Source organism: Abramis brama, assembly GCF_963993115.1.
Source record: "Abramis brama genome assembly, chromosome: 5".
Taxonomy (NCBI): Eukaryota; Metazoa; Chordata; class Actinopteri; order Cypriniformes; family Leuciscidae; genus Abramis; species Abramis brama.
Genome location: NC_139967.1, coordinates 43,684,895 through 43,705,875, shown reverse-complemented (window position 1 = coordinate 43,705,875; position 20,981 = coordinate 43,684,895). Strand labels below are relative to the sequence as shown.

The 20,981-nt window shown below is 36.7% G+C and overlaps 1 protein-coding gene across 1 annotated transcript in view; it reads left to right on the top strand.

The window, feature by feature from the left end:
* hip1rb (huntingtin interacting protein 1 related b) overlaps window positions 1-7,738 on the top strand; it is a 36,790-nt gene extending 29,052 nt beyond the window's left edge. Inside the window, exons 29-32 of the mRNA XM_084115046.1 lie at window positions 1,790-1,913; window positions 2,051-2,112; window positions 4,379-4,612; window positions 6,648-7,738. Of these exons, the coding sequence (XP_083971172.1) occupies window positions 1,790-1,913; window positions 2,051-2,112; window positions 4,379-4,612; window positions 6,648-6,656 (429 nt within the window). The 3' untranslated portion in view covers window positions 6,657-7,738. The remainder of the gene's footprint in view (window positions 1-1,789; window positions 1,914-2,050; window positions 2,113-4,378; window positions 4,613-6,647) is intronic.
* The last annotated feature ends 13,243 nt before the right edge of the window (window positions 7,739-20,981 follow it).

The following is a 20,981-nucleotide window of genomic DNA, read 5'->3' as shown; positions in this document are numbered from 1 at the left end:
ATATATATATATATAAGGCAGCAAATCGAAAGCGATCAGAAAAAAATTAATGATGCAATAAACGGTCTATATTAATATATTAATCACATTGTTTTTCCCAGTCCTAATGTTTAGGTTTATTTGATAATTTTAGTTTTTTTGGGGGGGAAAGGCATAAATATACAGCTTTTTTGTTACCTTGCGACAATACTGTTGCACCACCTATTGCCTGATGGACAAATTTTACATGGCTCCTCAGAATTACATCATATACATATACATATACATATACATATACATATACATATACATATACATACACATACACGTTCTTTGAAAAATGGATATTTTATTCAGTAGTAATAGCCTTCAGAGTATACCAGGCTACACCCATTACTAAATGTCCAGGAGAAAGCATGCTGGATCCAACTAGTACTTATTGACCAATACATTTCAAAGAATCTTCCTACACTGCTTTTGTTGAAATTTGACACACATCCAATAACTACAGAAATACATGACAACAGTGGTTCTTGAAGCAAAGCTATTTAGGTTGAAAGGACCCATCGTGTGCTGAATTAATTGTTGAGCACTGCAATAAAATAATTTATAAACTATAATAAACTGTGAAAATAAATGGCTGTAACTTTTGAAAGGACAAGCAATAACCATTTAAGCAGTGATCGGGACGAGACCGCCTATGCCGAGTCCGAGTCAAGACCGAGTCTTTGAAGGGTCGAGACCGAGTCGAGACCGAGTCCGTTGGTTTTCAAATTCAGTCGAGTCCGAGTCAAGACCGAGTCTTTGAGAAAGCAAGTCCGAGTCGAGACCGAGTCTTTAGGAGTCGAGACCAAGACCATAAAAACATGTCAGTTTTCATATTCATGATTTAATATCACCCCAGTTAATAATCAACAGTTAGGCCTACAGACTAAGCTAGATTGGGAATTGTTTAGAGGAGCAGTCTTAATATGGACTATTCTTTTACTATCATTAAAAAAATCCCTACCACATGCATCATCTTCTGCATATTTTTCTAAACTGCTTCAACAGTGCTGCTCTATCATCAACAGCCCACCCTGACTTTTTTAATCATAGTTAGGACATGCAGAGCAAATGAACATTTTCTAGTGGTATTTATTCTAGTGGACTAGTGATGGGGACGAGACCGCCTATGCCGAGTCCGAGTCAAGACCGAGTCTTTGAAGGGTCGAGTCCGAGTCAAGACCGAGTCTTTGAAGGAACAAGTCCGAGTCGAGTCCGAGAAAGCAGAAATCGGTCTCGAGACCGGACTCGAGTACTACATCACTACATTTAAGTAAAAGTGGCCATGCCCACTACTTTTACTCTCACTATGTTGGTACACAGCCTAATCTAGTCACCCATATTGAATGCACTTTTATAACATTATACTTTGTGTTATATTACCCTGGCATTAAATTAAACACACACACACGCATAGACAAAAAGTAAACACTGCTGCAATAGGGTGCAGTTGCAGAGGGAGAGGCCAATTTTTTTCCTCTTGTGCACAGTCATGGAAATGCCCATTATATGATTACATTTATATTTGATCATTTTTTTTGCTGTTTTGCAAAAGGGAAAAATTATAATATATAATTATTTGCTTTTGGTCTCCCATATGCCTCAAAAGACGTTTATCCTGCATTTCAAACCCAGAAATGTAAAAAAGGTCCATAATGGTTTATACTGTGTTGTCTTGTCTCGACCATTTAGTTGCAGTCTACTATTGTTTGTCATAATTTGTAATATTTGCTTTGTTTTATTATCTTTGCTCTATCATCTACAGGTGAAAGCTGACCGTGGCAGTAAGAGGCTCGGTGTTCTCCAGCAGGCCTCGCGTCATGTGAATGAGATGGCCGCTGGAGTGGTGGCGTCCACCAAGACCGGGCTGGACCAGATCGAGGATAAGGGTAAGTGGGATGTTATAGGGGCTTTTGTGTCATGGTTGCTCATGCTTCTCTTTAATAAAAAAATACGTATATAGTTATGCTTTGACACATTTATTCAAAAAATATTTTTTTCTTTTTCTTTTCATGTGCATATTAAGACACCATGGACTTCTCTGGCATGTCTCTAATTAAGCTCAAAAAAGAAGAAATGGAGGCACAGGTTTGTTTTAACAAGTTTATTTTTGGTCACATGCTTAATGAAATTGTAAGGATGTTGTTTATTTGCATGTATGACTTGGCAAATACTTTTTCTGTAAGGTATTAGTGTTGGGGAACAAAGGTTATCGTATCTTTTGGAAGGTTAAGATATCAAAACCTGGGAGTTCTTGTTTAGACTGTAGAATGAGTGGAGACCTGGTTCGACAGGGGCGGATGAGATCTAAGCTGAAGCCTCTGTACTCTTTCCCCTCTAACCACCACACACTTCCTTCATTTTCCTTCTATTTATGAAAGTCTTGATGGTTTCTTCTTGAAATCAGAGAGTTGCTTAAGAGAGTAGAGGCGAAGTTGTGTCGGGGTCTTCCGGAGCTGAGCGAAGAATGACGAACTTCAACAATGTTATGTTGACTTGATGGTTGTTGTCTGGAAGTCTTACTCAAGATCTGAGTCAGATAGTGGTCTTGAACTTCCACAGAAGTCACACTATTAAAAGTAGATTTACCAATACAAAGGTGTAATTTTGTGCAGAGAAAAGTTTCCTAACTTATTCACATAATCAGAGTAAGCTGGTAGATTTCGGTGCTGTTAAACTCTGATAACTGCAAAAGAAGTATAATGCAAGTTATATGGCACACGTCAACATCCAGGAAAGTAAGAGATATTATTTTGAAATGAGACGTTACATTAATTAGTCAAGCAGTTCATTCAGAAGGTACTGTAGCCTTCTGAAGCACAGTTTTAGGTTTCAATTCTTTATTTTGCTTATAATACAATATATACTATATGAAAACAAATTGAAGCATTTAAACGGATATCTGCTAAATATTTTTAATAAATGTGAATATGTGAATTCCTTGTACTGTCATCTAAAGTTCACTGAAAGAAACAAGGTATTTTAATTGTGCACACCCATCATCCATTATTTCCACCACTTAATCAAGCAACTCTTTTGATGACATGACGTTTTTCATGACATTTTTACCCACACCCTAACCGATCTGACCCGTTTAGCATAAAGACAGTGATCCGAAATGCACGGCATTAAAATAAATCTACTAATGCATCACCATATCTGATGTCGGGGAGCGTTTTGCAGGGTTCCTACATAGCACGTCACAAGCCTGTAATGAGGATTGTATCTGGAGTCGTGCGTTCGGTCTGCTCAGCAGGGGATGATGGTAATAGTCAGACAGGCAGAGGTCAGCTCTGGGAGATCAGTCCACACGCAGTTTTAATCCAGGGATGAAGCGAGATCAAGGTCAGTAACAGGCAGAGTTTGTTAGGAAGAAGCAGTGATGATAAAGCAAATGAAGCAAATAAAAATGGGGCAATCTCACACTTGGTAAGTGTAGTACACAAGATCAAAGCCAGACGTGATAAACCGAAGCATCACTGGGCAAAGAGATGGCATGAGCTCTGGACACATGTAGTCACAAGAATGAACAGACCGTGATCCCAACAGGGAAACGGAGAGCAAAACATTGACACAGAAGAGCTGCACAGCAAGTCTAGATTTAGAGTAATAGAGCAAGCCTCTTTGTGGGGAGATAAAAAACAACAACAAGCTTGCACACTCTAGTTCTGACATCGCAGCTATTACACAAGGTGAAAAGCACAGGACCCTAGTACTAAGCCTTGTGGCACTACTTTTGATTGACACGACGCTTCATTTACTGAAACACATAATAGATAAGGTTATCAATAGATAAGATTTAAACCAAGCTAATGCCATGCTTTGTCAAGCCAACGTAATGATAATGAATGGCATTAAAGTCTGTAAAGTGGCTAGATTAGCGCAGATTTTCTTGATGTGTTGACGTAATTTTGACATAACAACATTAAGTCATATAATATAAAATGCCATGGTCACAGGGTTGATTCCCTGATGTGATTCAGTATACACCACTAAGCTGACCTCCAGCTGCTTCAGGTATTCAGTGTCAGTTTAGCAGTCTTGTGTGGTTTATTGTAATGTGCTCCAAATATTGTCCTAGCAATCAGGCTATTCTATATTTTGAAACAAATTGAATGCAAATGAAAGGCTCAAACTCAAATAGAGAGAAATGGTGTTTGAATTAAAGGCAATTTTCACCAGCTACCAATGTTTTAAAGCGCTTGAATTTCACTCTTAAAAATTTGTACAAGACCTCAGTAGTTTAGTGTATTAATGAATGCTATTGATACGTTTCTGAATTCAGGCAGTACTTCCTTGGGTAAACTCGATATGATGCATATAATATAACCTTGCCTTTTATTTCCTCTCCCAGGTGAAGGTTCTAGAGCTTGAGACCATGTTGGAAAATGAGCGCCTGCGTTTGGGTGAGCTAAGGAAGAAGCACTATGTGATAGCTGGCGTCCCTCTAGAGGAACTGGCTCAGGACAACGGCCTAGTCGCCTCTCCAAACGTGACCGCTGGCCCGCCATCACCCAAACCCTCAAAACCCACTCTAATGAAGAAACCAGTTCTTGCACAAAAACCCAACATCCCACCCAAAAGCACGGTAACACTCTTTTTGTAAATGTTACACGCAATTTCATCTGTTTAGGTTACTTTGAGGGGTTTTCATATGTTACATGGAGAATACGAATAGTAATTTTTTGTCACACTTTGGATTAGGGTCCAATTCTCACTATTAACTACGACTTTTGCCCCAATAAACTCCTAATTACTGCTTATTAATAGTCAGTAATGTCAGGGGATTTACGGTCAAAGACCCAGAACCAGATATGATGAAAGAATTATAATAAATTGAAGAAAAGTTTTACTGAAGATAGTTTTCAGTTTCATCAGCAGAAGTCAGCTTCAAGACTCACACAGGAGTTCGTAGGCCACCCCGCTTACAGTTACAACACACACACACACACACACACACACACAGCAGTTATACCCTTCACCAAGGTCTGAGCTACGTCCTTGCTTCAGGTTGAATGCTTCTGATTGGCTAAGAAATAGATAAACATACATTTTCCACACATATACAGATAGACTGAAGCATATCTCCATCGGTTATGCGGCTGACAGTTATGACCCTGGAGTTAGGCACGTCGTCGTGACCTTCCAGGTCGCAGATTTGGGTTGCCGGCCGCCAGCATGTCCAGAACAACAACTCAGTCAGTCTCCAATAATGCCAGTGGTTCCTTAACCTGCAACCAAGAAGACTAACACACACACCGACACACAGCTTTTCCAAGGTTGGATTTGGCCAGGCTCTAACTATAAACAGGAGAGTCGTCTCAAAACATCAAGATAATGTGTTCTTTCTCTCAAGGAGAGCTACTCTTTAGTCTAACTGGAAATAAGGCTTTAACAAAGAAATGGTCCCTTAAACTATAGACTTCAATGGCCATAGTTGTCAGGGTACCCTAGAAAAACAGATGTATGTATTGACACATATTGAAGACCTTTCTCAACAAAACAAGTCCATATTTCATTTCTGGAAGCCAGGCTAAATGAGCAAGCACTGTAACTGCATTCAGATACCAAATACAGACATTAAAGAATACATGAAAAGGACATTTCAGTAATCACACTGGTAACTTTTATAACAAAGTAAAATCTCATAAAGGCCCTTTCACACTGGACGCGATTTTGACGCACGAATAATTCGCGCGATGGTTTTATTTTTTGATCAGCTGTTTGTGTAATGAGTGCTTCCACATCGAACGCGAATGTGCTGCGGCGAAAAAACTACTTTTATTTTTTTCGTTTCGATGTCGATTTTTTTTTTTACATTTGCGGCGACAGAAAAGGCTTCAGCCAATCGCATACTACAAGGACAATGATCAACTCGGTTATCATGACTGTGAGTATGTTGTGTGATAGTTTTAGTCGTTGTATAGTCCTGTGCTGTGTAGGCTAGCAGGCTAAACTACATTTGGGATAGAAAGCTAATCGTCAAAGATAAGAGGCAGAGACCGTGTTTACGCAGCTCATGTGATGGGTTTTGACGCGAACTATTCGCACACGAACTATTCGCTTTTTCATTACGCATCCGGTGTGAAAGGGCCTTAAGCCTAGAGAAGTCATTCAACTCATTTGATATTTAGAAGGAAAACTAATGATGTAGCAACTAATAGTTTCAATACTACTGAGAGCCAGGGCAGACGCTAGTAGTAACACACAAACACAACTTTGCTATTCGGAAATTCATTAGAAACAGACAGATGTTGGATGTTGGACACCTAAGGTTTACTTAGGAACTTTTCCCTTTAGAGGTAGTAAAAGCAGTTTTTTTCTTTTTTTAAACAGTTATCGGACTGTTGGTTTATAGAAAATGTTGGATCGAATCTCCACGCCAGGAATATTGAAACCATTCTCTTTACCAGATCCTGTCTCTTTTGTGTGGTATCTAAAACTGTTTTGTCTAATGCATTTCTGACACCAAAACTGTATTAACTAAATTCTTAATCTAATCTAATGGGTCATTTCTGAAAAAGTGATTGTGTATGTTAGTCATCAAAGGAAACTAGTTAACAGGCTTGTGATTAGTTTTTATCACGCATCATCAACTAAAGCTTTCTGTCCATTTCTTACAGCTGAGGTGAGCACATCTGGATGAAGATATTTGAAGACAAATTGACATGCACACAAAAACTTTACTAAATTTCTCTTTCTTTTCCCATGTGTGGTCATTCAAACAGTTTACCATTTACATGCGAGACCTTTGCCTTCTTTCCATTTGAGAGTGCCTTAGAGGCTACAGATTATTTTTATCTTAGATATGGAGCTATATACAGTAGTACTGGGTGTTCATCATTTGCATACAGTTTCAAACCATTTAGTTTTTAAATTATAGACATTGTTTTATTTACAATACACATAGTATGTAATAGGGCAAGTAGTGAAAAACGTCTGGCTTAAAGGGATAGTTTACCCCAAATAATACTAATTCCAACATTTTTGCAACACTACAAAAACATACCTATACATACAGTTCAAAGCTTTTATTCCTTTTCACACAAATTATGATTACAGGGCAGATTGATTCATAATTTAATTTAACTTATTTCAATATTTCAACTTTTGTTCATACAATGTTGGTTTGGATCTCATTGACTTTCATTGTACAGTATTGGCAACAACAGCAACAACAACAAAAAAAAACACTAAACTTCTTCTTGTGTCTGTTTATCACTTTACAATAAACAGGTTTGGAATGAGTAAATAATCATGTTGATGAGAACTATCCCTTTAAGGACAGAGATAACGGTATTGCAATGGATTTGTAATGTGTCTGCATTCACAGACATTATTTTATGTGTGATTCTTATATAATGTATTTAAAATATATTTAAAACATACTTCATTTTATGAAATACATAAGGGTATTAACATGGTGGAAAATAATTCTGCAATGTTGTGCATATATCTACCAAGTACTGTATAACTGGGATTTTGTGTTTTAAAATAGGGTCTTACAAAAATGTATTTTGCTTTTCCACTGTGTCTTAATAAAATGCGTCTATGTCTTTACACATCAACATCTATATATATATTAACATATTTTAGTCATGTTTGACTGTCCCTTGTGATAAATGTAAAACGAACAATAAATATTTGAAGGAAAAAAAAATGTTTGGAAATTGACTTATTTGTCATATGCAATAAAATTTTGGGCAATGATTATAAAAATATGAATGGCATTTTATGTACTATGATTTATGTAGTATGATCCATCATTTCTTTGAGGGTGTGGTGCCAGGGCTGGAACTAACCTGCTTTTTGCAGAAAAAAATAATAATAATAAAAAAAAATCTTGATACTGTCCCCACAAAGAGAGTAAATGACCTGAAATTAGCCACTGTCTCTGCGATAACTTAAAATAATACACATACGGGAACACTTTACAATATTTGGTTTGTTAACATTAGTTGATACTTAGTTTACATGGACTAAGGATGAAAAATACTTCCAAACATTTAATAATCTTAGTTAATGTTAATTTAAACATTCACTAATACATTATTAAAATCAAAAATTGTATATGTTAATATTATTTAATGGACCTGAGCCATGAACTAACAATGGACGATTAATATTTATTAACTAACGTTAAATATGAATAAATAGTGTAACAAATATTGCTCATTGTTCGTTAATGCATGAACTACTTATAGATGTTTTATTGGAAATAAGGATTTTATGATGCTAAAATGTTAGATATTAGTGAAATTTCACAATTCTTCTATTATACCAAAAAGTTCTCAAGGAATTATTAAAGACAAGTCCACAATCTCAGTAATAACATAAGAACAGAGAACGTGTGTCTGCTGCATGTAACCACTTAGATATATATATATATATATTTTAATTAAAACGAATTAAAAAAAAGTAAAAAAATAAAAATAAAGGCAGAAAAGTAAGAGGTCCATAAAAATCAATTCAGGACTAAATTTAATTAAAAATTAATTGTGGGCTATTTGTTTAGTTTTATCAGGTATATTCATTTTCCATTTATCTTATTATTACATATCATTTATTTTATTTACAATGCATATCAAAAGAGGTATCTTTATCACTAATCAGCAATTAACCCCCAATTTATGCATTGCATGCGTGTTCCATGCACTGTATTCTTTTCTGGGCAATATAGGCAAATATTCGTATAAAATTTTATAGTCAAACATTTGAGGCATGTGTCTATACCTAATCTGACTTTCAAAAATAAAACGACCCTGAAAAATATTGCCTGGAGTAAAGTGTGACATCTCACCCCAGTCAACGATTTGTACTGTCATGTCGCCTTTGACCGCTAGATGGCAGTTTAACATAAACTCCGTTAAGTGTTTGAGAGAGAGAGAGAGAGAGAGAGAGAGAGAGAGAGAGAGAGAGATCATAAAAACAAACACATAAAATGATTTTGAATAATTTACAAACATAACACATGTGTTTTATAGCCATGCTGTTTGCAAACAAAATTCATGGAAACAAAACTACTTTATCATATACAGATTTGCCATCAGCCTTTACAGGCCTTACAGGCTTGCAGGTCTTGAATCCCTCTATGTCTATTATGTACGCCCTGTCCTTGGACAAATTAATAACCAGCTTGAACTAGTTAGAAATCACTTAATATGTTCCTTTACACAGCTACTGCAGATTTCAGTGGATTTTCAAGCAGAGCAAGGAATAATACAGATGTGGTCTTTCAAAAGCATACAGCACACACACACACTGCAAACAAGGAGCCGTGAAATATGCTTTGATTAAAGGCTATTGAATCTTGTTTATTAGAAGTTCATCATCAAAATATGTTTGATCATCTCAATCAAAGTCTAGAGGGGATACTGACAGGCCCCATTTACTGATACTATAAATACATGAGCCACACACACTCCCTCTTTCTTTTTTGCCTTTCTATCTCACTGTCACACACTTTTACATGTCTCCAAGGCAAACTTTTTTTGACTTGTCCCTTGAATTTCTTCTGAGACAAAAAAAAAGATAAATGGATGTGAATGTGGAGTGAGTTCTTATTTGTCCGACTGTAATCTGCTGGCATAGTTTTGCTATAAAAGAGACATAAACTGAACAAATTTCACAGACATTTGACAAACTGAAATGGAATAATGAGTCCCTGAACAGAGCATCTCATCTTCATGGACGGCAGCAGATTTGTCATTTCTTGCTGTGAGATGTTACTCCACTCTTCCACCAAGACACATCTGGAGGGACGATCAGCTGTCCTCCCTGTCTCTCTCTCAGGCCTCATGTGCAGTCCTCAAGCCTCCTGAAGCAGGAATATAGCATGTTCACGCTGGTGATTCCGGACCCTGGGCTCTTCCTCTATAGCAGGGTTCACCAATCTCGGTCCTGGAGGGCCGCTGTCCTGCAGAGTTTAGCTCCAACCCCAATTAAACACACCTGAACCAGCTAATCAAGGTCTCACTAGGCATACTAGAAACTTTCAAACAGGTGTGTTGGAGCTAAACTCTGCAGGGACAGTGGCCCTCCAGGACCGAGATTGGTGAACCCTGCTCTATAGGGCCTCCTTTATAAAACTTGCGTACGCACAGATTTGAACTTGGAATGTGCGTACGCTAGAATCCATGCTAACGTTCATATTTATAAAAACGATCTTTGACGAGTAAAAGTGCTTAGCACCACGTCCGGGTCTAGGCAGACGTATACACTTTTCCTTGTGGCGAAGAGTCGGTGTACTGCAGGTATTTGGATATAAGCAATTATTGCTACTAGGCATTCTCATTTAAATGATTTGGAAGTGGACTGACTGGTGCTCTTTTAGATGTTAAAGATTATGATTTCACTTTTCTAACTTTAGTTAGTGTGTAATGTTGCTGTTTGAGCATAAACAACATCTGCAAAGTTCCGACGCTCAAAGTTCAAAGCAAAGGGAGATATTTACTTTTAAAGAAATTGCTTTTCAAGGACTACAACAAACGGCTGGTAGGGACTACACGAGCTTCCTCCTGGGTTAGTGACATCACTACTATTTACATAAACCCCGCCCTCAGAAACACGATTTATCCACGACTTTCCCGAACTCTGACCTTTCCCGTGATCGCTATGGCAACGTAGAACAAGCCGGTAACGAACTTCCGGTTTACGTTAGCCTGAAGATACCGCTATCAGAGAGCCTCAACAAGCCCAAACAATTTGCTTGGATAATGAGGAGTAGAGCTTAGATCGGGCCCAAAAAATCAAGACCGACCCTACCTGAGCCCGTTGTGTCCGAGCCCGGCCCAACACATTAACTGTAATTATGAGCCCGAGTCCAATTTAGACCCAATCATTTTTAATACGTGGGCCGTTATAACCAGGGGCGGCGCCAGATAATTTTTTAACGTGTGCTGAGGGGGTGCTATATATATATATATATATATATATATATATACTTTTAATAAATGAGCAAAAATTGGCCACTTAATATTTAATATTCAATTATTTTAATGATCACAATTAAAGTATTAATTTTATTAAATTGAACAAGCACAACATTCGGCATTCAATCAAATATTATTAAAGATTTATTATTATTAATAATGTTATTTCAACACAATATCTCGTTATTTCGACATCATATGTGTGCCGAGTGTGCGTGCAATAAGCAAGATGTGCATTTGAATCCAGTGACACGCCTGCATTGATTTTTATTAATAAACTAGTGTTTTCTGTCAGTGTCTGCTGCAAAGATGAAGATGATCATGGTGTTCACTTTTCATAATCAACATAGATGGAAAAAATTACATTATAATATTTGAACAAATATGAAACTAAATGCTCTTATTTAATGGCTACAACAAATATAGTAGGCCAACATACTCTCTATTTGTACAAATTGCTGCACATTCAAGTTAATTCTCGAATTAATTTTCAAATTATTGAAAACAATAAACATACCACTTAAAATATATATATAGTTGTACTGCAGTTTTTTCTAAGTAGCGTTAAAAGAAACACTTTCTGCGTAGAGGGTCCGTTTATGTTGGAAACAACTCCCATCCATAAAATCCTTCAGTTTTCGCGTGTTGTTTGTGCACCTGACAACGGTACACGTTGAGCCACAAGGAGCCATTGCTTATCTGTCAGCATTACTACTTGTCAGTAATCAGTTTCACCCGTTTGTACCGCGACGCGAGTATCCCTTGTGTGCAAGCTTCATTAAGCGTTACGCTAAACCGGAACTGAGATACCGGCAACAGGAAGTATGGAGTGTCATGGCGACGCCCATTAAGACTCGCAGGAAAGTTGTGGATAGATGATCAAGACAGAATATGCTAATCAATGACTAGAAGATAACTACACATAAGCTACATAAATTCATCAACTAACCATTCAAAAATGTTGTCTTCATGTTATCACTTATTCTTGAGTCTCTCCATCTTTGTCTGAATCCGGTTTGAACATAAAAGGCTAAAAGTTTTTTAAATGTTCAGTGCATGTCTGTGTGAGGTAATAGAAACTGCTAAGAACGAGCTGTTGAAGCTCCGCCCTCTGTGAGGAGAGCAGCAGCTCATTTGCATTTAAAGGGACACACACAAAAATGCTGCGTTTTTGCTCACCCTCAAAAAGTGACAATTTTAACATGCTATATAAAAATATCTGTTGGGTATTTTGAGCTAAAACTCTGAGACTTATTTTACATCGTGTGAAAATGGCATTATACCCCTTTAATGACATTAATTAGGCTGTGTTTACCAGGCGGAGATCTGAAACCATTCAACTGCGCACAATTTCAAGATCGTTTGAGGAGAAATTTCACATCTGGAAGAGAGGCATACACACTTTTTTGAGCGTACGTTCGTTCCCTGAATCATACGCATATTTGAGATATGGTCGTGAGATCAAATGTAGGGCGGTTTCTATGCAACATTTTATAAATGAGGCCACTGTTGTTTTTCAGTTAGTCAGTAGAAAGGTCTCTTTAATGTCCACTCCTGGAACTGTGACCTTCATTGTCTTCCGCCTGTAAACTGTTAGTGTCTTGAGGACTGTTCCACAGGTGCATGTGTAAAAATTGTTAGTGGTTCATTGAATAAGCATGAAAAACATTGTTTAAACACTTTCCAATAAAGATCTGTAAAGCTTATTTGGATTTTATAAAACAAAATCGTGAATCGTGATCGTGAATTGCATAGACTGAATAATATAACAATATAACAGTTATTTAATGTCTGTAACTGTTTTTTATATATACTTTAGTTTAGGGTCCAATTTTCACTATTAACTAGTTTTGTATTAGCTTGCATATTACTAGAATATTGGCGGTTTATTAGTACTTGTAAAGCACATATTAATGCCTGATTCTGCATGACCATATTCTACATCCCTTAATCCTAATACCTAAATTTAACAACTACCTTACTAACTAAGCATTAATTAGGAGTTTATTGAGGCCAGAGTTGTAGTTAATGGACCCTAATCTAAAGTGTAACCACTTTTCTTTCAAATGTTGAATCCCTAATGGAATAAATGAATACAAAGAGTCAAATCAACATTGCAATTCTCTGCTTTTCAAGTCACATTAATTGATACCAAACAAAGTGAAAATCCTTGTTCCTTGGTCCACCTGCTTCTTTTGCCATTGCTTGTCAACTAAAGCACAGACATTTGGAGATTCTCTGTAGCTCACAGCTTGAAATAGTAGTTTATTGACTGTGAGCACTCAAGTGTATCCAGATGGACACTGACACAGAGAGTGTATTTGTGGAAAAGCCCAAAAACCCATCTGTTGTTTGAAGTGATTCCTGTTGGGACGAGGTGGGGGAAAAGATAAAGAGGCTGATCATGCCTTTCATCAAACTGAGAAACATAAAAAAACATAGTACAATGAAACTTTTTTTGTTAATTACATTTTTTATTTTATCCTATTACAGTGTCTTGGGCCAATGGTAATTATATTTTAAGTATTATTCAGAATATTCCATTGTTTATTATTATTATTGTTGTTTTGTTAGCTACAACCAGATTTTTATTTCTAAACTGGTTCCTTTCTGCCCCAGTTCTGTGGTGTGGGTCACAGCTGGTGTCCCATCGGCTCGGGTAGGTTGGCCCGCAGTGATGCAGAGAGTAATGCAGGACAAAGACTGGCATCTGGCATGGCACTAGACACACAATTCCATTAAAAAAGTAAAGGCCCAGGACGATTGATGGACCTGAGAAAACAGTTTTTTGCATTTACAGGTCACATGGTGTACGTAAAATTCACATGATCATTCTTTAAAGAGAGCGTGGTATGTTTGGACAGAAGACGAGACAACAGGCACTACAATAGGCCCATACTGCACAACTCAAAAAAGGTTGATCTGTTCATCTGTAAATTCTGAATCCACAGTTCCTCTGTAAAATCGCGTGCTATAACCTCCCAGAAACACCTCATACGTGGCCACTCCCAAGTATAAGGTGACTTCCTTGCCATTAATGCTTGGATAACATGCCTACGTCTCCTTCAATTAAAAATGCCATGATTTTTGGAATGAATTGTCATGCGAGAGGAAAAAAATTACGTTTTAGTTACATAACATCGGTTAATGGAAACGCCGTCCTTTCGCAATCATTTTTTATTTATCAACATTTAGAAAATAACACTAAAGATTTGTGCAATTCTGTAATGGAAACCAGGCTATATAGCTCACAGTTTTTGTGAGACTTTCATATGTCAGAACTGCACATGGTATATCATAGATTATATAAATGATGTTAAAGAGGTCCTATTATGCCCTTTTACAAAGTCATGGTTTTGTTTTTAGGGTGTACTAGAATATGCTTCCATGCTTGATTGTTCAAAAAAGGACAAGGATGATTCACATTTTTCGCACCTAAACATTATTATAGCACTGTAATTGGCACCACATAGCATGTTTGGGAAATGTCACCCCTCCATAACTCTGAGTTTCATCTGCTCAGGTATATATATTAAGAATGGCGTAAATATCAAACCAATTCAAACCTGATTCAAGACTTAAGAGTGTTAACAAACAAGAAGATTTCATGCACAGACTTTGCCAGCACAGATTTCACAGGTCGTTTAAGAGTGGTATGTTGTTGTTTTTTTGTAACTTTCTTAAACATTTTAGATACAATGTTATCCGCCATCTAATCATGATACTTGTCGGAAAACTAAGGTAATACAGTAATCGATTCCAAAACCATGGTTAATTTTCCTAAGGGGCAGTGAACAGTCTTACAAAAGTGAGAGCTTACAAAAGCTACAGTAAACACTATATCAACACTAATGTTGGCTAGCAGGCGAGCGGAGGCAAAGCCCTTTGTTTACATCATAGCAACAACATAAAACAAAAAATTGGGACTGTTAATAGAAAATGCAACTACAAATAAAAAGACATTCTTACAAGTTGTGATTTAAAAACAGCAGATTGTCCCGACAAAGTGGGACCATTTCAGGAGAAGCTTTTGTGCGTAGCCTACACTAGTTTGTCAGCCTTAGGAAGGTCAAATAAACGAGTTTTGGAAATGGGGTGGGAAAAAACAACATCTCTTTGACATAGCAACAACACTATCTTCTCTAATGCAGCTCAGTCAGGCCTCTGCCCCCTTTTTTGCGTATTCCGTGGGCAGGGATTATTTAAATGAGTAACACTGTGACTATACATAAAGCCTGGAAAAAATGCCTTGTAGTCCCAACGAGCCGTTTGTTGTAGTTCTTGGAAAGTGAATTCTGTTAAATAAAATATCTCCCTTTGGAGTGGACTTTGAGCTTTGTAAACTTGCAGATCTTTTTTTTGCTCAAACAGCAACATTACACACATAAGCATAGGACCCCTTAAATATATTAAATATTTACATGCATGATATGTACATCAGTTCTCTGAGATTATAGAAGCATGAATAGAAACTATTCCCCAATCAAGTCCTGATTTTGCAGAGTAAATGATTATTTTTAGCTGTCACAGAATTGATTATTTTTAGCTGTCACAGAATTGAACTCGATACACTAATATATATATATATATATATATATATATATAAAATAGAATTATTATAGAATTTATATATTTATATTGTATGGAATTTGTATGGAAGCTTGTTCCTGCCATGGAATAAAATAAAATAAAGTAATTGTGACTTTTTATCTCCTAATTCTATATCTCAACAATTCTGATTTTAAAAAAAAGTCTGAATTGTGAGATAAGAAGTTGCAATTACCTTTTTTAATTGCGAGTTTGTATCTCACAATTCTGACTTTTTTTCTTGCAATTCCAAGCTTATATCTCACATTTCTGTTTTCCCCCTCAGAATTCTGAGTTATGAACTTAAAATTGCGAGAAATAAAGTCAGAATTGTGCGATATAAACTCAAACAAGCGTCCATACTCTCAGCTAACAGGGACTTCTCAGAACTTTGGCTAACGTTCTGTCAAGGTTCTCTCTCTAAGTTATAAACAAATGTTCTTAACATTAATAGAACATTCATTCAGAGTTATCTGGTCTTTAACAATGTTCTCAAAACGTTAGCACAAAAACATTGTTTATACATTGTTCATGGAGCGTTTTAGTTGGATGTCCATCTAACGTTTTTAAATGTTACTACTTGTTCAGTAAACTTTCAAAAATAACGTTCCAATAATGTTTGAAGAATGTTAAAAAGGAATGTTCCTTTAAGGTTCGCATAACCAAGAAAAGCTGTTTTTAAAACTAGATGTTTTGAACGTACAGGAAACATTCAGAAATAACATTTTAATAACTTAATGGGAATGTCAACAAAACATTATATATTTTTGTTAGCTGAGCTATAACTATTGTAAGGCACTAAGTAAAATGCCCATAGATTAAGCTGAAATGACTAATGCTATTAAAAAACATACTCCCAAACATTATTTACTCATCTTCATTTCATTTAAAAATGGCATGACTTTTATTAAGGAACTATAAAAGTATTCCATATGGCTTGTGTGCTATATTTCTACTAGAAAGACTCAAGAGAATTAATACTGTGACAATGAACATTTATTTAAGATCTCAGCAAACAATCAAGTTCTTTGGCCTAGGCCCCGTCCGTAACTCGCATTCCGAGGGTACGGAATCTGCATATCCTGCCTGAAGACGAAGGCAGGGGCGCAGCCCACCCCCTGCGAAGTAAGGAAGGGGGCCATCTGGTGGTGGTGGGGTGGAAGGAGGAAGAGGACATTTGGAGGTAGGAGGTGGTTGAAGCGACAGCATCTGCGAACTCAGACATGTGTAAGTACCACCCTTTTATACTGGGCTATTAAGATATGATTGGATAGATGAGAAGGTAATAAGTGACGAGAACGATTGAGTCTTCCTGGCAGAACTTGCGCTAGGCTTCATTTCACATGCTGAAAAAACATGTAAACCAGCCTAAAAGTTAGTTTGACTGTCTTAGATGGTCTTCCAGACTGGTGAAGCTGGTGTTCAACAGGGCAGCTAACTCTTCTCCCAACCTAAATAGCTTGAAACTGCACAAAATCCATTTAAAACCAGCCAACAGACTAAGACCAAAAAAAAAAAAAAGTTTATTTATTTTATTCTTTCTGTTGAGTCAAGTCTTGAGAGGATAAGTTTAAAATGTAAGTATACTTGCAGAAGATCTTCACCTTGGCCATAGCTCTCAATTCTTTAAACCCTGGAATGCAAGTGAAATGTAAGAAATTGTCAACCGCTTGTGACTATATGCTTTTGTTATATGAAAAATAGCAGCTTGAACTGAAAAATGTTTAGAGTTGTAAATATGTGTATCAGAAGTGACATGAGCAATGTCAGTTTTTTATTTATTTTTTTGGTTGAACTATCTGTGTGACTAATTCAAACATTCCCTTATGAATAGAGCCAAGAACTGCAATGGCATTGAACCGCAACTCCAGACAATAAATGTTTCAGATGCCTTCGCCCAAGGAGAACTCCATTCTCATAAGATAAAAGCAGTGAACAGTGTTCATCTGGACTCAGGCTAAAATGGAGGCTCAATGTTAAAATACTGCCTTATCCAACCTCAGTTTTATTCCCACACTCCATCTACCTCCTTTAGTTTTTCATTGCTCTCATTCTGTCTTTTACTCACATGTTTTATTTATTCTCTCTGACTGTAATTTTCTATTTTTCATTCCTAACTCCCAGCCAAGCTGTATGAATGCCATTATTGTTTTTCCTCAACCATGCAAATATGTATATTCATCGTTTCAAACCAGCCCATCTCAGTGTGCGACTGAGAGCAGTTGGAGATGGTAAATGAGTCTGTGAAACCACAGGAAAACATCCCTAGTGAGCCATTTAATTCAGCTCAGAAAACTCTAGCACCACCTCAGTCACACATCAACATCACAGGCCTGATGGTGCACTGCATGTGACTAACAATGCTACATTTACCATATATTTTCTTTCCTTTGCCATGGAATTGTTTATCACAGTTGATTTAGTAGGAAAATGAGTTTTGAAGCACTGCTGTTTTTTTTAGGACATGTCAGATGTCCTACTCTCTGAAAGAAAATCGTTTTGTAGCCTATAGTCAAACAAATTTTGATTCATTCCACATCAATACATTCAATTCCTTCACAGCGAATATTCACAACAAATTCACTGTTGGTGTGAACAGGCCGTTATGTTGCAATGAAGTGAAATTTGGGATGTCTAAGCAATGAGATACAATATGTTGTGATATATTGTGAATATAGCTATGTGGTATAAAAAAAGAAGACAATTGAAGGGATAGTTCACCCAAAAATGAATATTATGTCATTAATTCCACATCCTCATGTCATTCCAAACAGGCAAGACTTTCGTTCATCTTCGTTCAAGTTCATAAAGAGATCATAAAACTAATCCATATGAATTGAGCGGTTTAGTACAAATTTTCTGAAGAGACTTAATCGCTTTACATGATCAACAGATTGAATTTAGGCATTTGAGACATTCATCAACTCACACATCAGTTGTGGTAAATGGAAGCTCAAGCATGTTCATTGAGAACCAATGAGCTTCATTCTCGTGTTACGCATCACGTTTGAGCTTCTGCAAGAACCAATGAGGTTTGTTCTTGCGTGTCAAGCAGGTTCGGTTGAGCTTCAGTTTATGTTCACTGATTAATGTTTAAATGTGAATAAAAGCCTAAATTCAATCTGTTTATCATATAAAGCGATCGAGTCTTCAGAAAATTTGGACTTAAACCGCTCAATTCATATGGATTTGTTTTATGATCTCCTTGTAAACTTTTTGAAGCGTCAAATGGTAGTTGCGTATCTGTCAATGGAGGGACACAAAGCTCTCAGATTTCATCAAAAAGATCTTTATTTGTGGTCATACAAGTCCAGCTGTTTGTGTTATGCGGTTTAGTTGGGTAGTAAGGCTGCTGGGTTCATATGAGGGGAAGTTCTCATAATTATGCAGCGAGCAAATGATTAATATGCTGTTGTTTCATTCCACGTTTTGTGCTGCTTTTGTCCACAACAATAGAAGTGCTATTAGAAGGCCCGAGGAAGCACTTTCAATATCCTGGCAGCTCATTACGCCACCAGCCTGAAGCTCCAGCCTTTATGTACCCATTTTTGGATCTCGCTTGTAATTGGATGTCAGTTTTTCACTTTCTGTACTTTATTAAGTTGTTCAGGTAGGATAATGTTTAATCTTTTCTCACAAAGAAAGGGAAGAAAAATTAAGAGGAAAACAGTGTTAAGTTTGTTACTACAGGCTAATCACATCCTCACCCCAACACCTGCTGTCTAAATGGCCCTTTCATATTTGGAGTGTCACATTCCTTTAACAGTGGCTATTCCGGGATGTGGGAACCAGTGGTGGGGGAAGTGGCAAAAGTGACAGCCTGACCTTCAAGAGCAGTGCTTCTCAAACCTGTCCCAGAGACCCCCAGCAATGCACATTTAGTGTGTCTCCCTCATCTAACATGCTTGAGTCAAGTCATCATCTCATTAGTAGAGATCGCAAGACTTGAATTGGGAGTCACTGTGTCCGATAAGGGAGACATACAAAATGTGCAGTGGTGGGGGAACTCCAGGACAGATTTGTATAGGCTAAAGCTTGTATTTATATGTGTGGTAAATACTAAAATACATTGGTAGCCACTAAAACCGGCTTCGTTGAAAAGGCCATAAGAGGTGACCCAAAACTGTACCATATAGTTTATTGCACAACAATAACAAAATGTCCTTAAAATCAAACACTGAAATGTATTAAGATACCTACCTGCATAACTAACTACTTAACCAGGTACTCAAGAGAGGTGGAAAGAGGGATTCCATATATATACACTGACAAGGTCACTTGCATACAATTCTTAGGGTATGTTTACACGACAACAATGTACTATGCAATGTACTTTGCATTTTTCATGTACAGACGACACCGTTGTCAAAATGATCCACGAAAACTACTTAAAACACTATATACTGCTGCCAGGCCAGAAGAAACACTTTAAAGAAACACAAATTTTATTTTACAAATTCGCGTTTTTGTAGTTTACATGGAGATGACAGAAAAAACCTCCACTTTGAAACCCGTTTTTAAAAGTTTAAAAGTTTAAGCCCTCCGAAATGCCGCTGTCGTGTAAACACTTGAAAAAGTTTCCCGCTTTTAGTTGAAAATGGTATTCTATTTTTTTTCTTTAAGACTAGTTATATTTTTTTTATATAACTAGTCAGTTACATAAAATCGGAATCTGAAACTGGAATCAAGAACATTTTGTCTATATTTGTGACCAGACTGTTATTCTGCAGTTAAACTATTTTAACTATAACAAAAAGTAACTCATCATTGAACATAGTGAGCCATTTAATTCCACCACCTCATTCACACATCAACATCACAGGCCTGACGGTGCACTGCATGTGACTAATAATGCTACATTTAGCATTTATTTTTCTTTCCTTTGCCATGGAATTGTTTATCACACTTGATTTAGCAGGGAAATGAGCTTTGAAGCACTGCTGTTTTTTATGTCATATGTCCTATATAAATGCAATCGAGTCTCTTCAGAAAATTTGAACTAGACCGCTCAATTCATATGATTACATAAAACTGTAGATTGGTCTACTCTGAATCCGAAACTGGAATCAAGAACATTTTGTCAGTATTTGTGACCTTAGACTGTAATTCTGCTGTTAAACTATTGTAACTATTACAAAAAAGTAACTTGTCATTGATTTATTTTGGATAGCTGTAATCATGTTAATTGTGTGACAGTGAATGTTGATACTAAATCTGTTTACATTTCATTCAATACAGAAAATTAGTATTAAAAAGTTGAATCTAATAAATCAATATTTGTGTATTGCGTTCTTAGCTTAGCAACATGTTAACATGAAAAAAATTGTCAATTGAGAGTTGAGTCTGCTTTTTTTTTCTCAACAGCATGTTTTATTGTTCTATTTTAAAACTGAGAAAGGAAACTGATATGTTTGAGCTGTAAAGCCCAGGTAAAAGGTC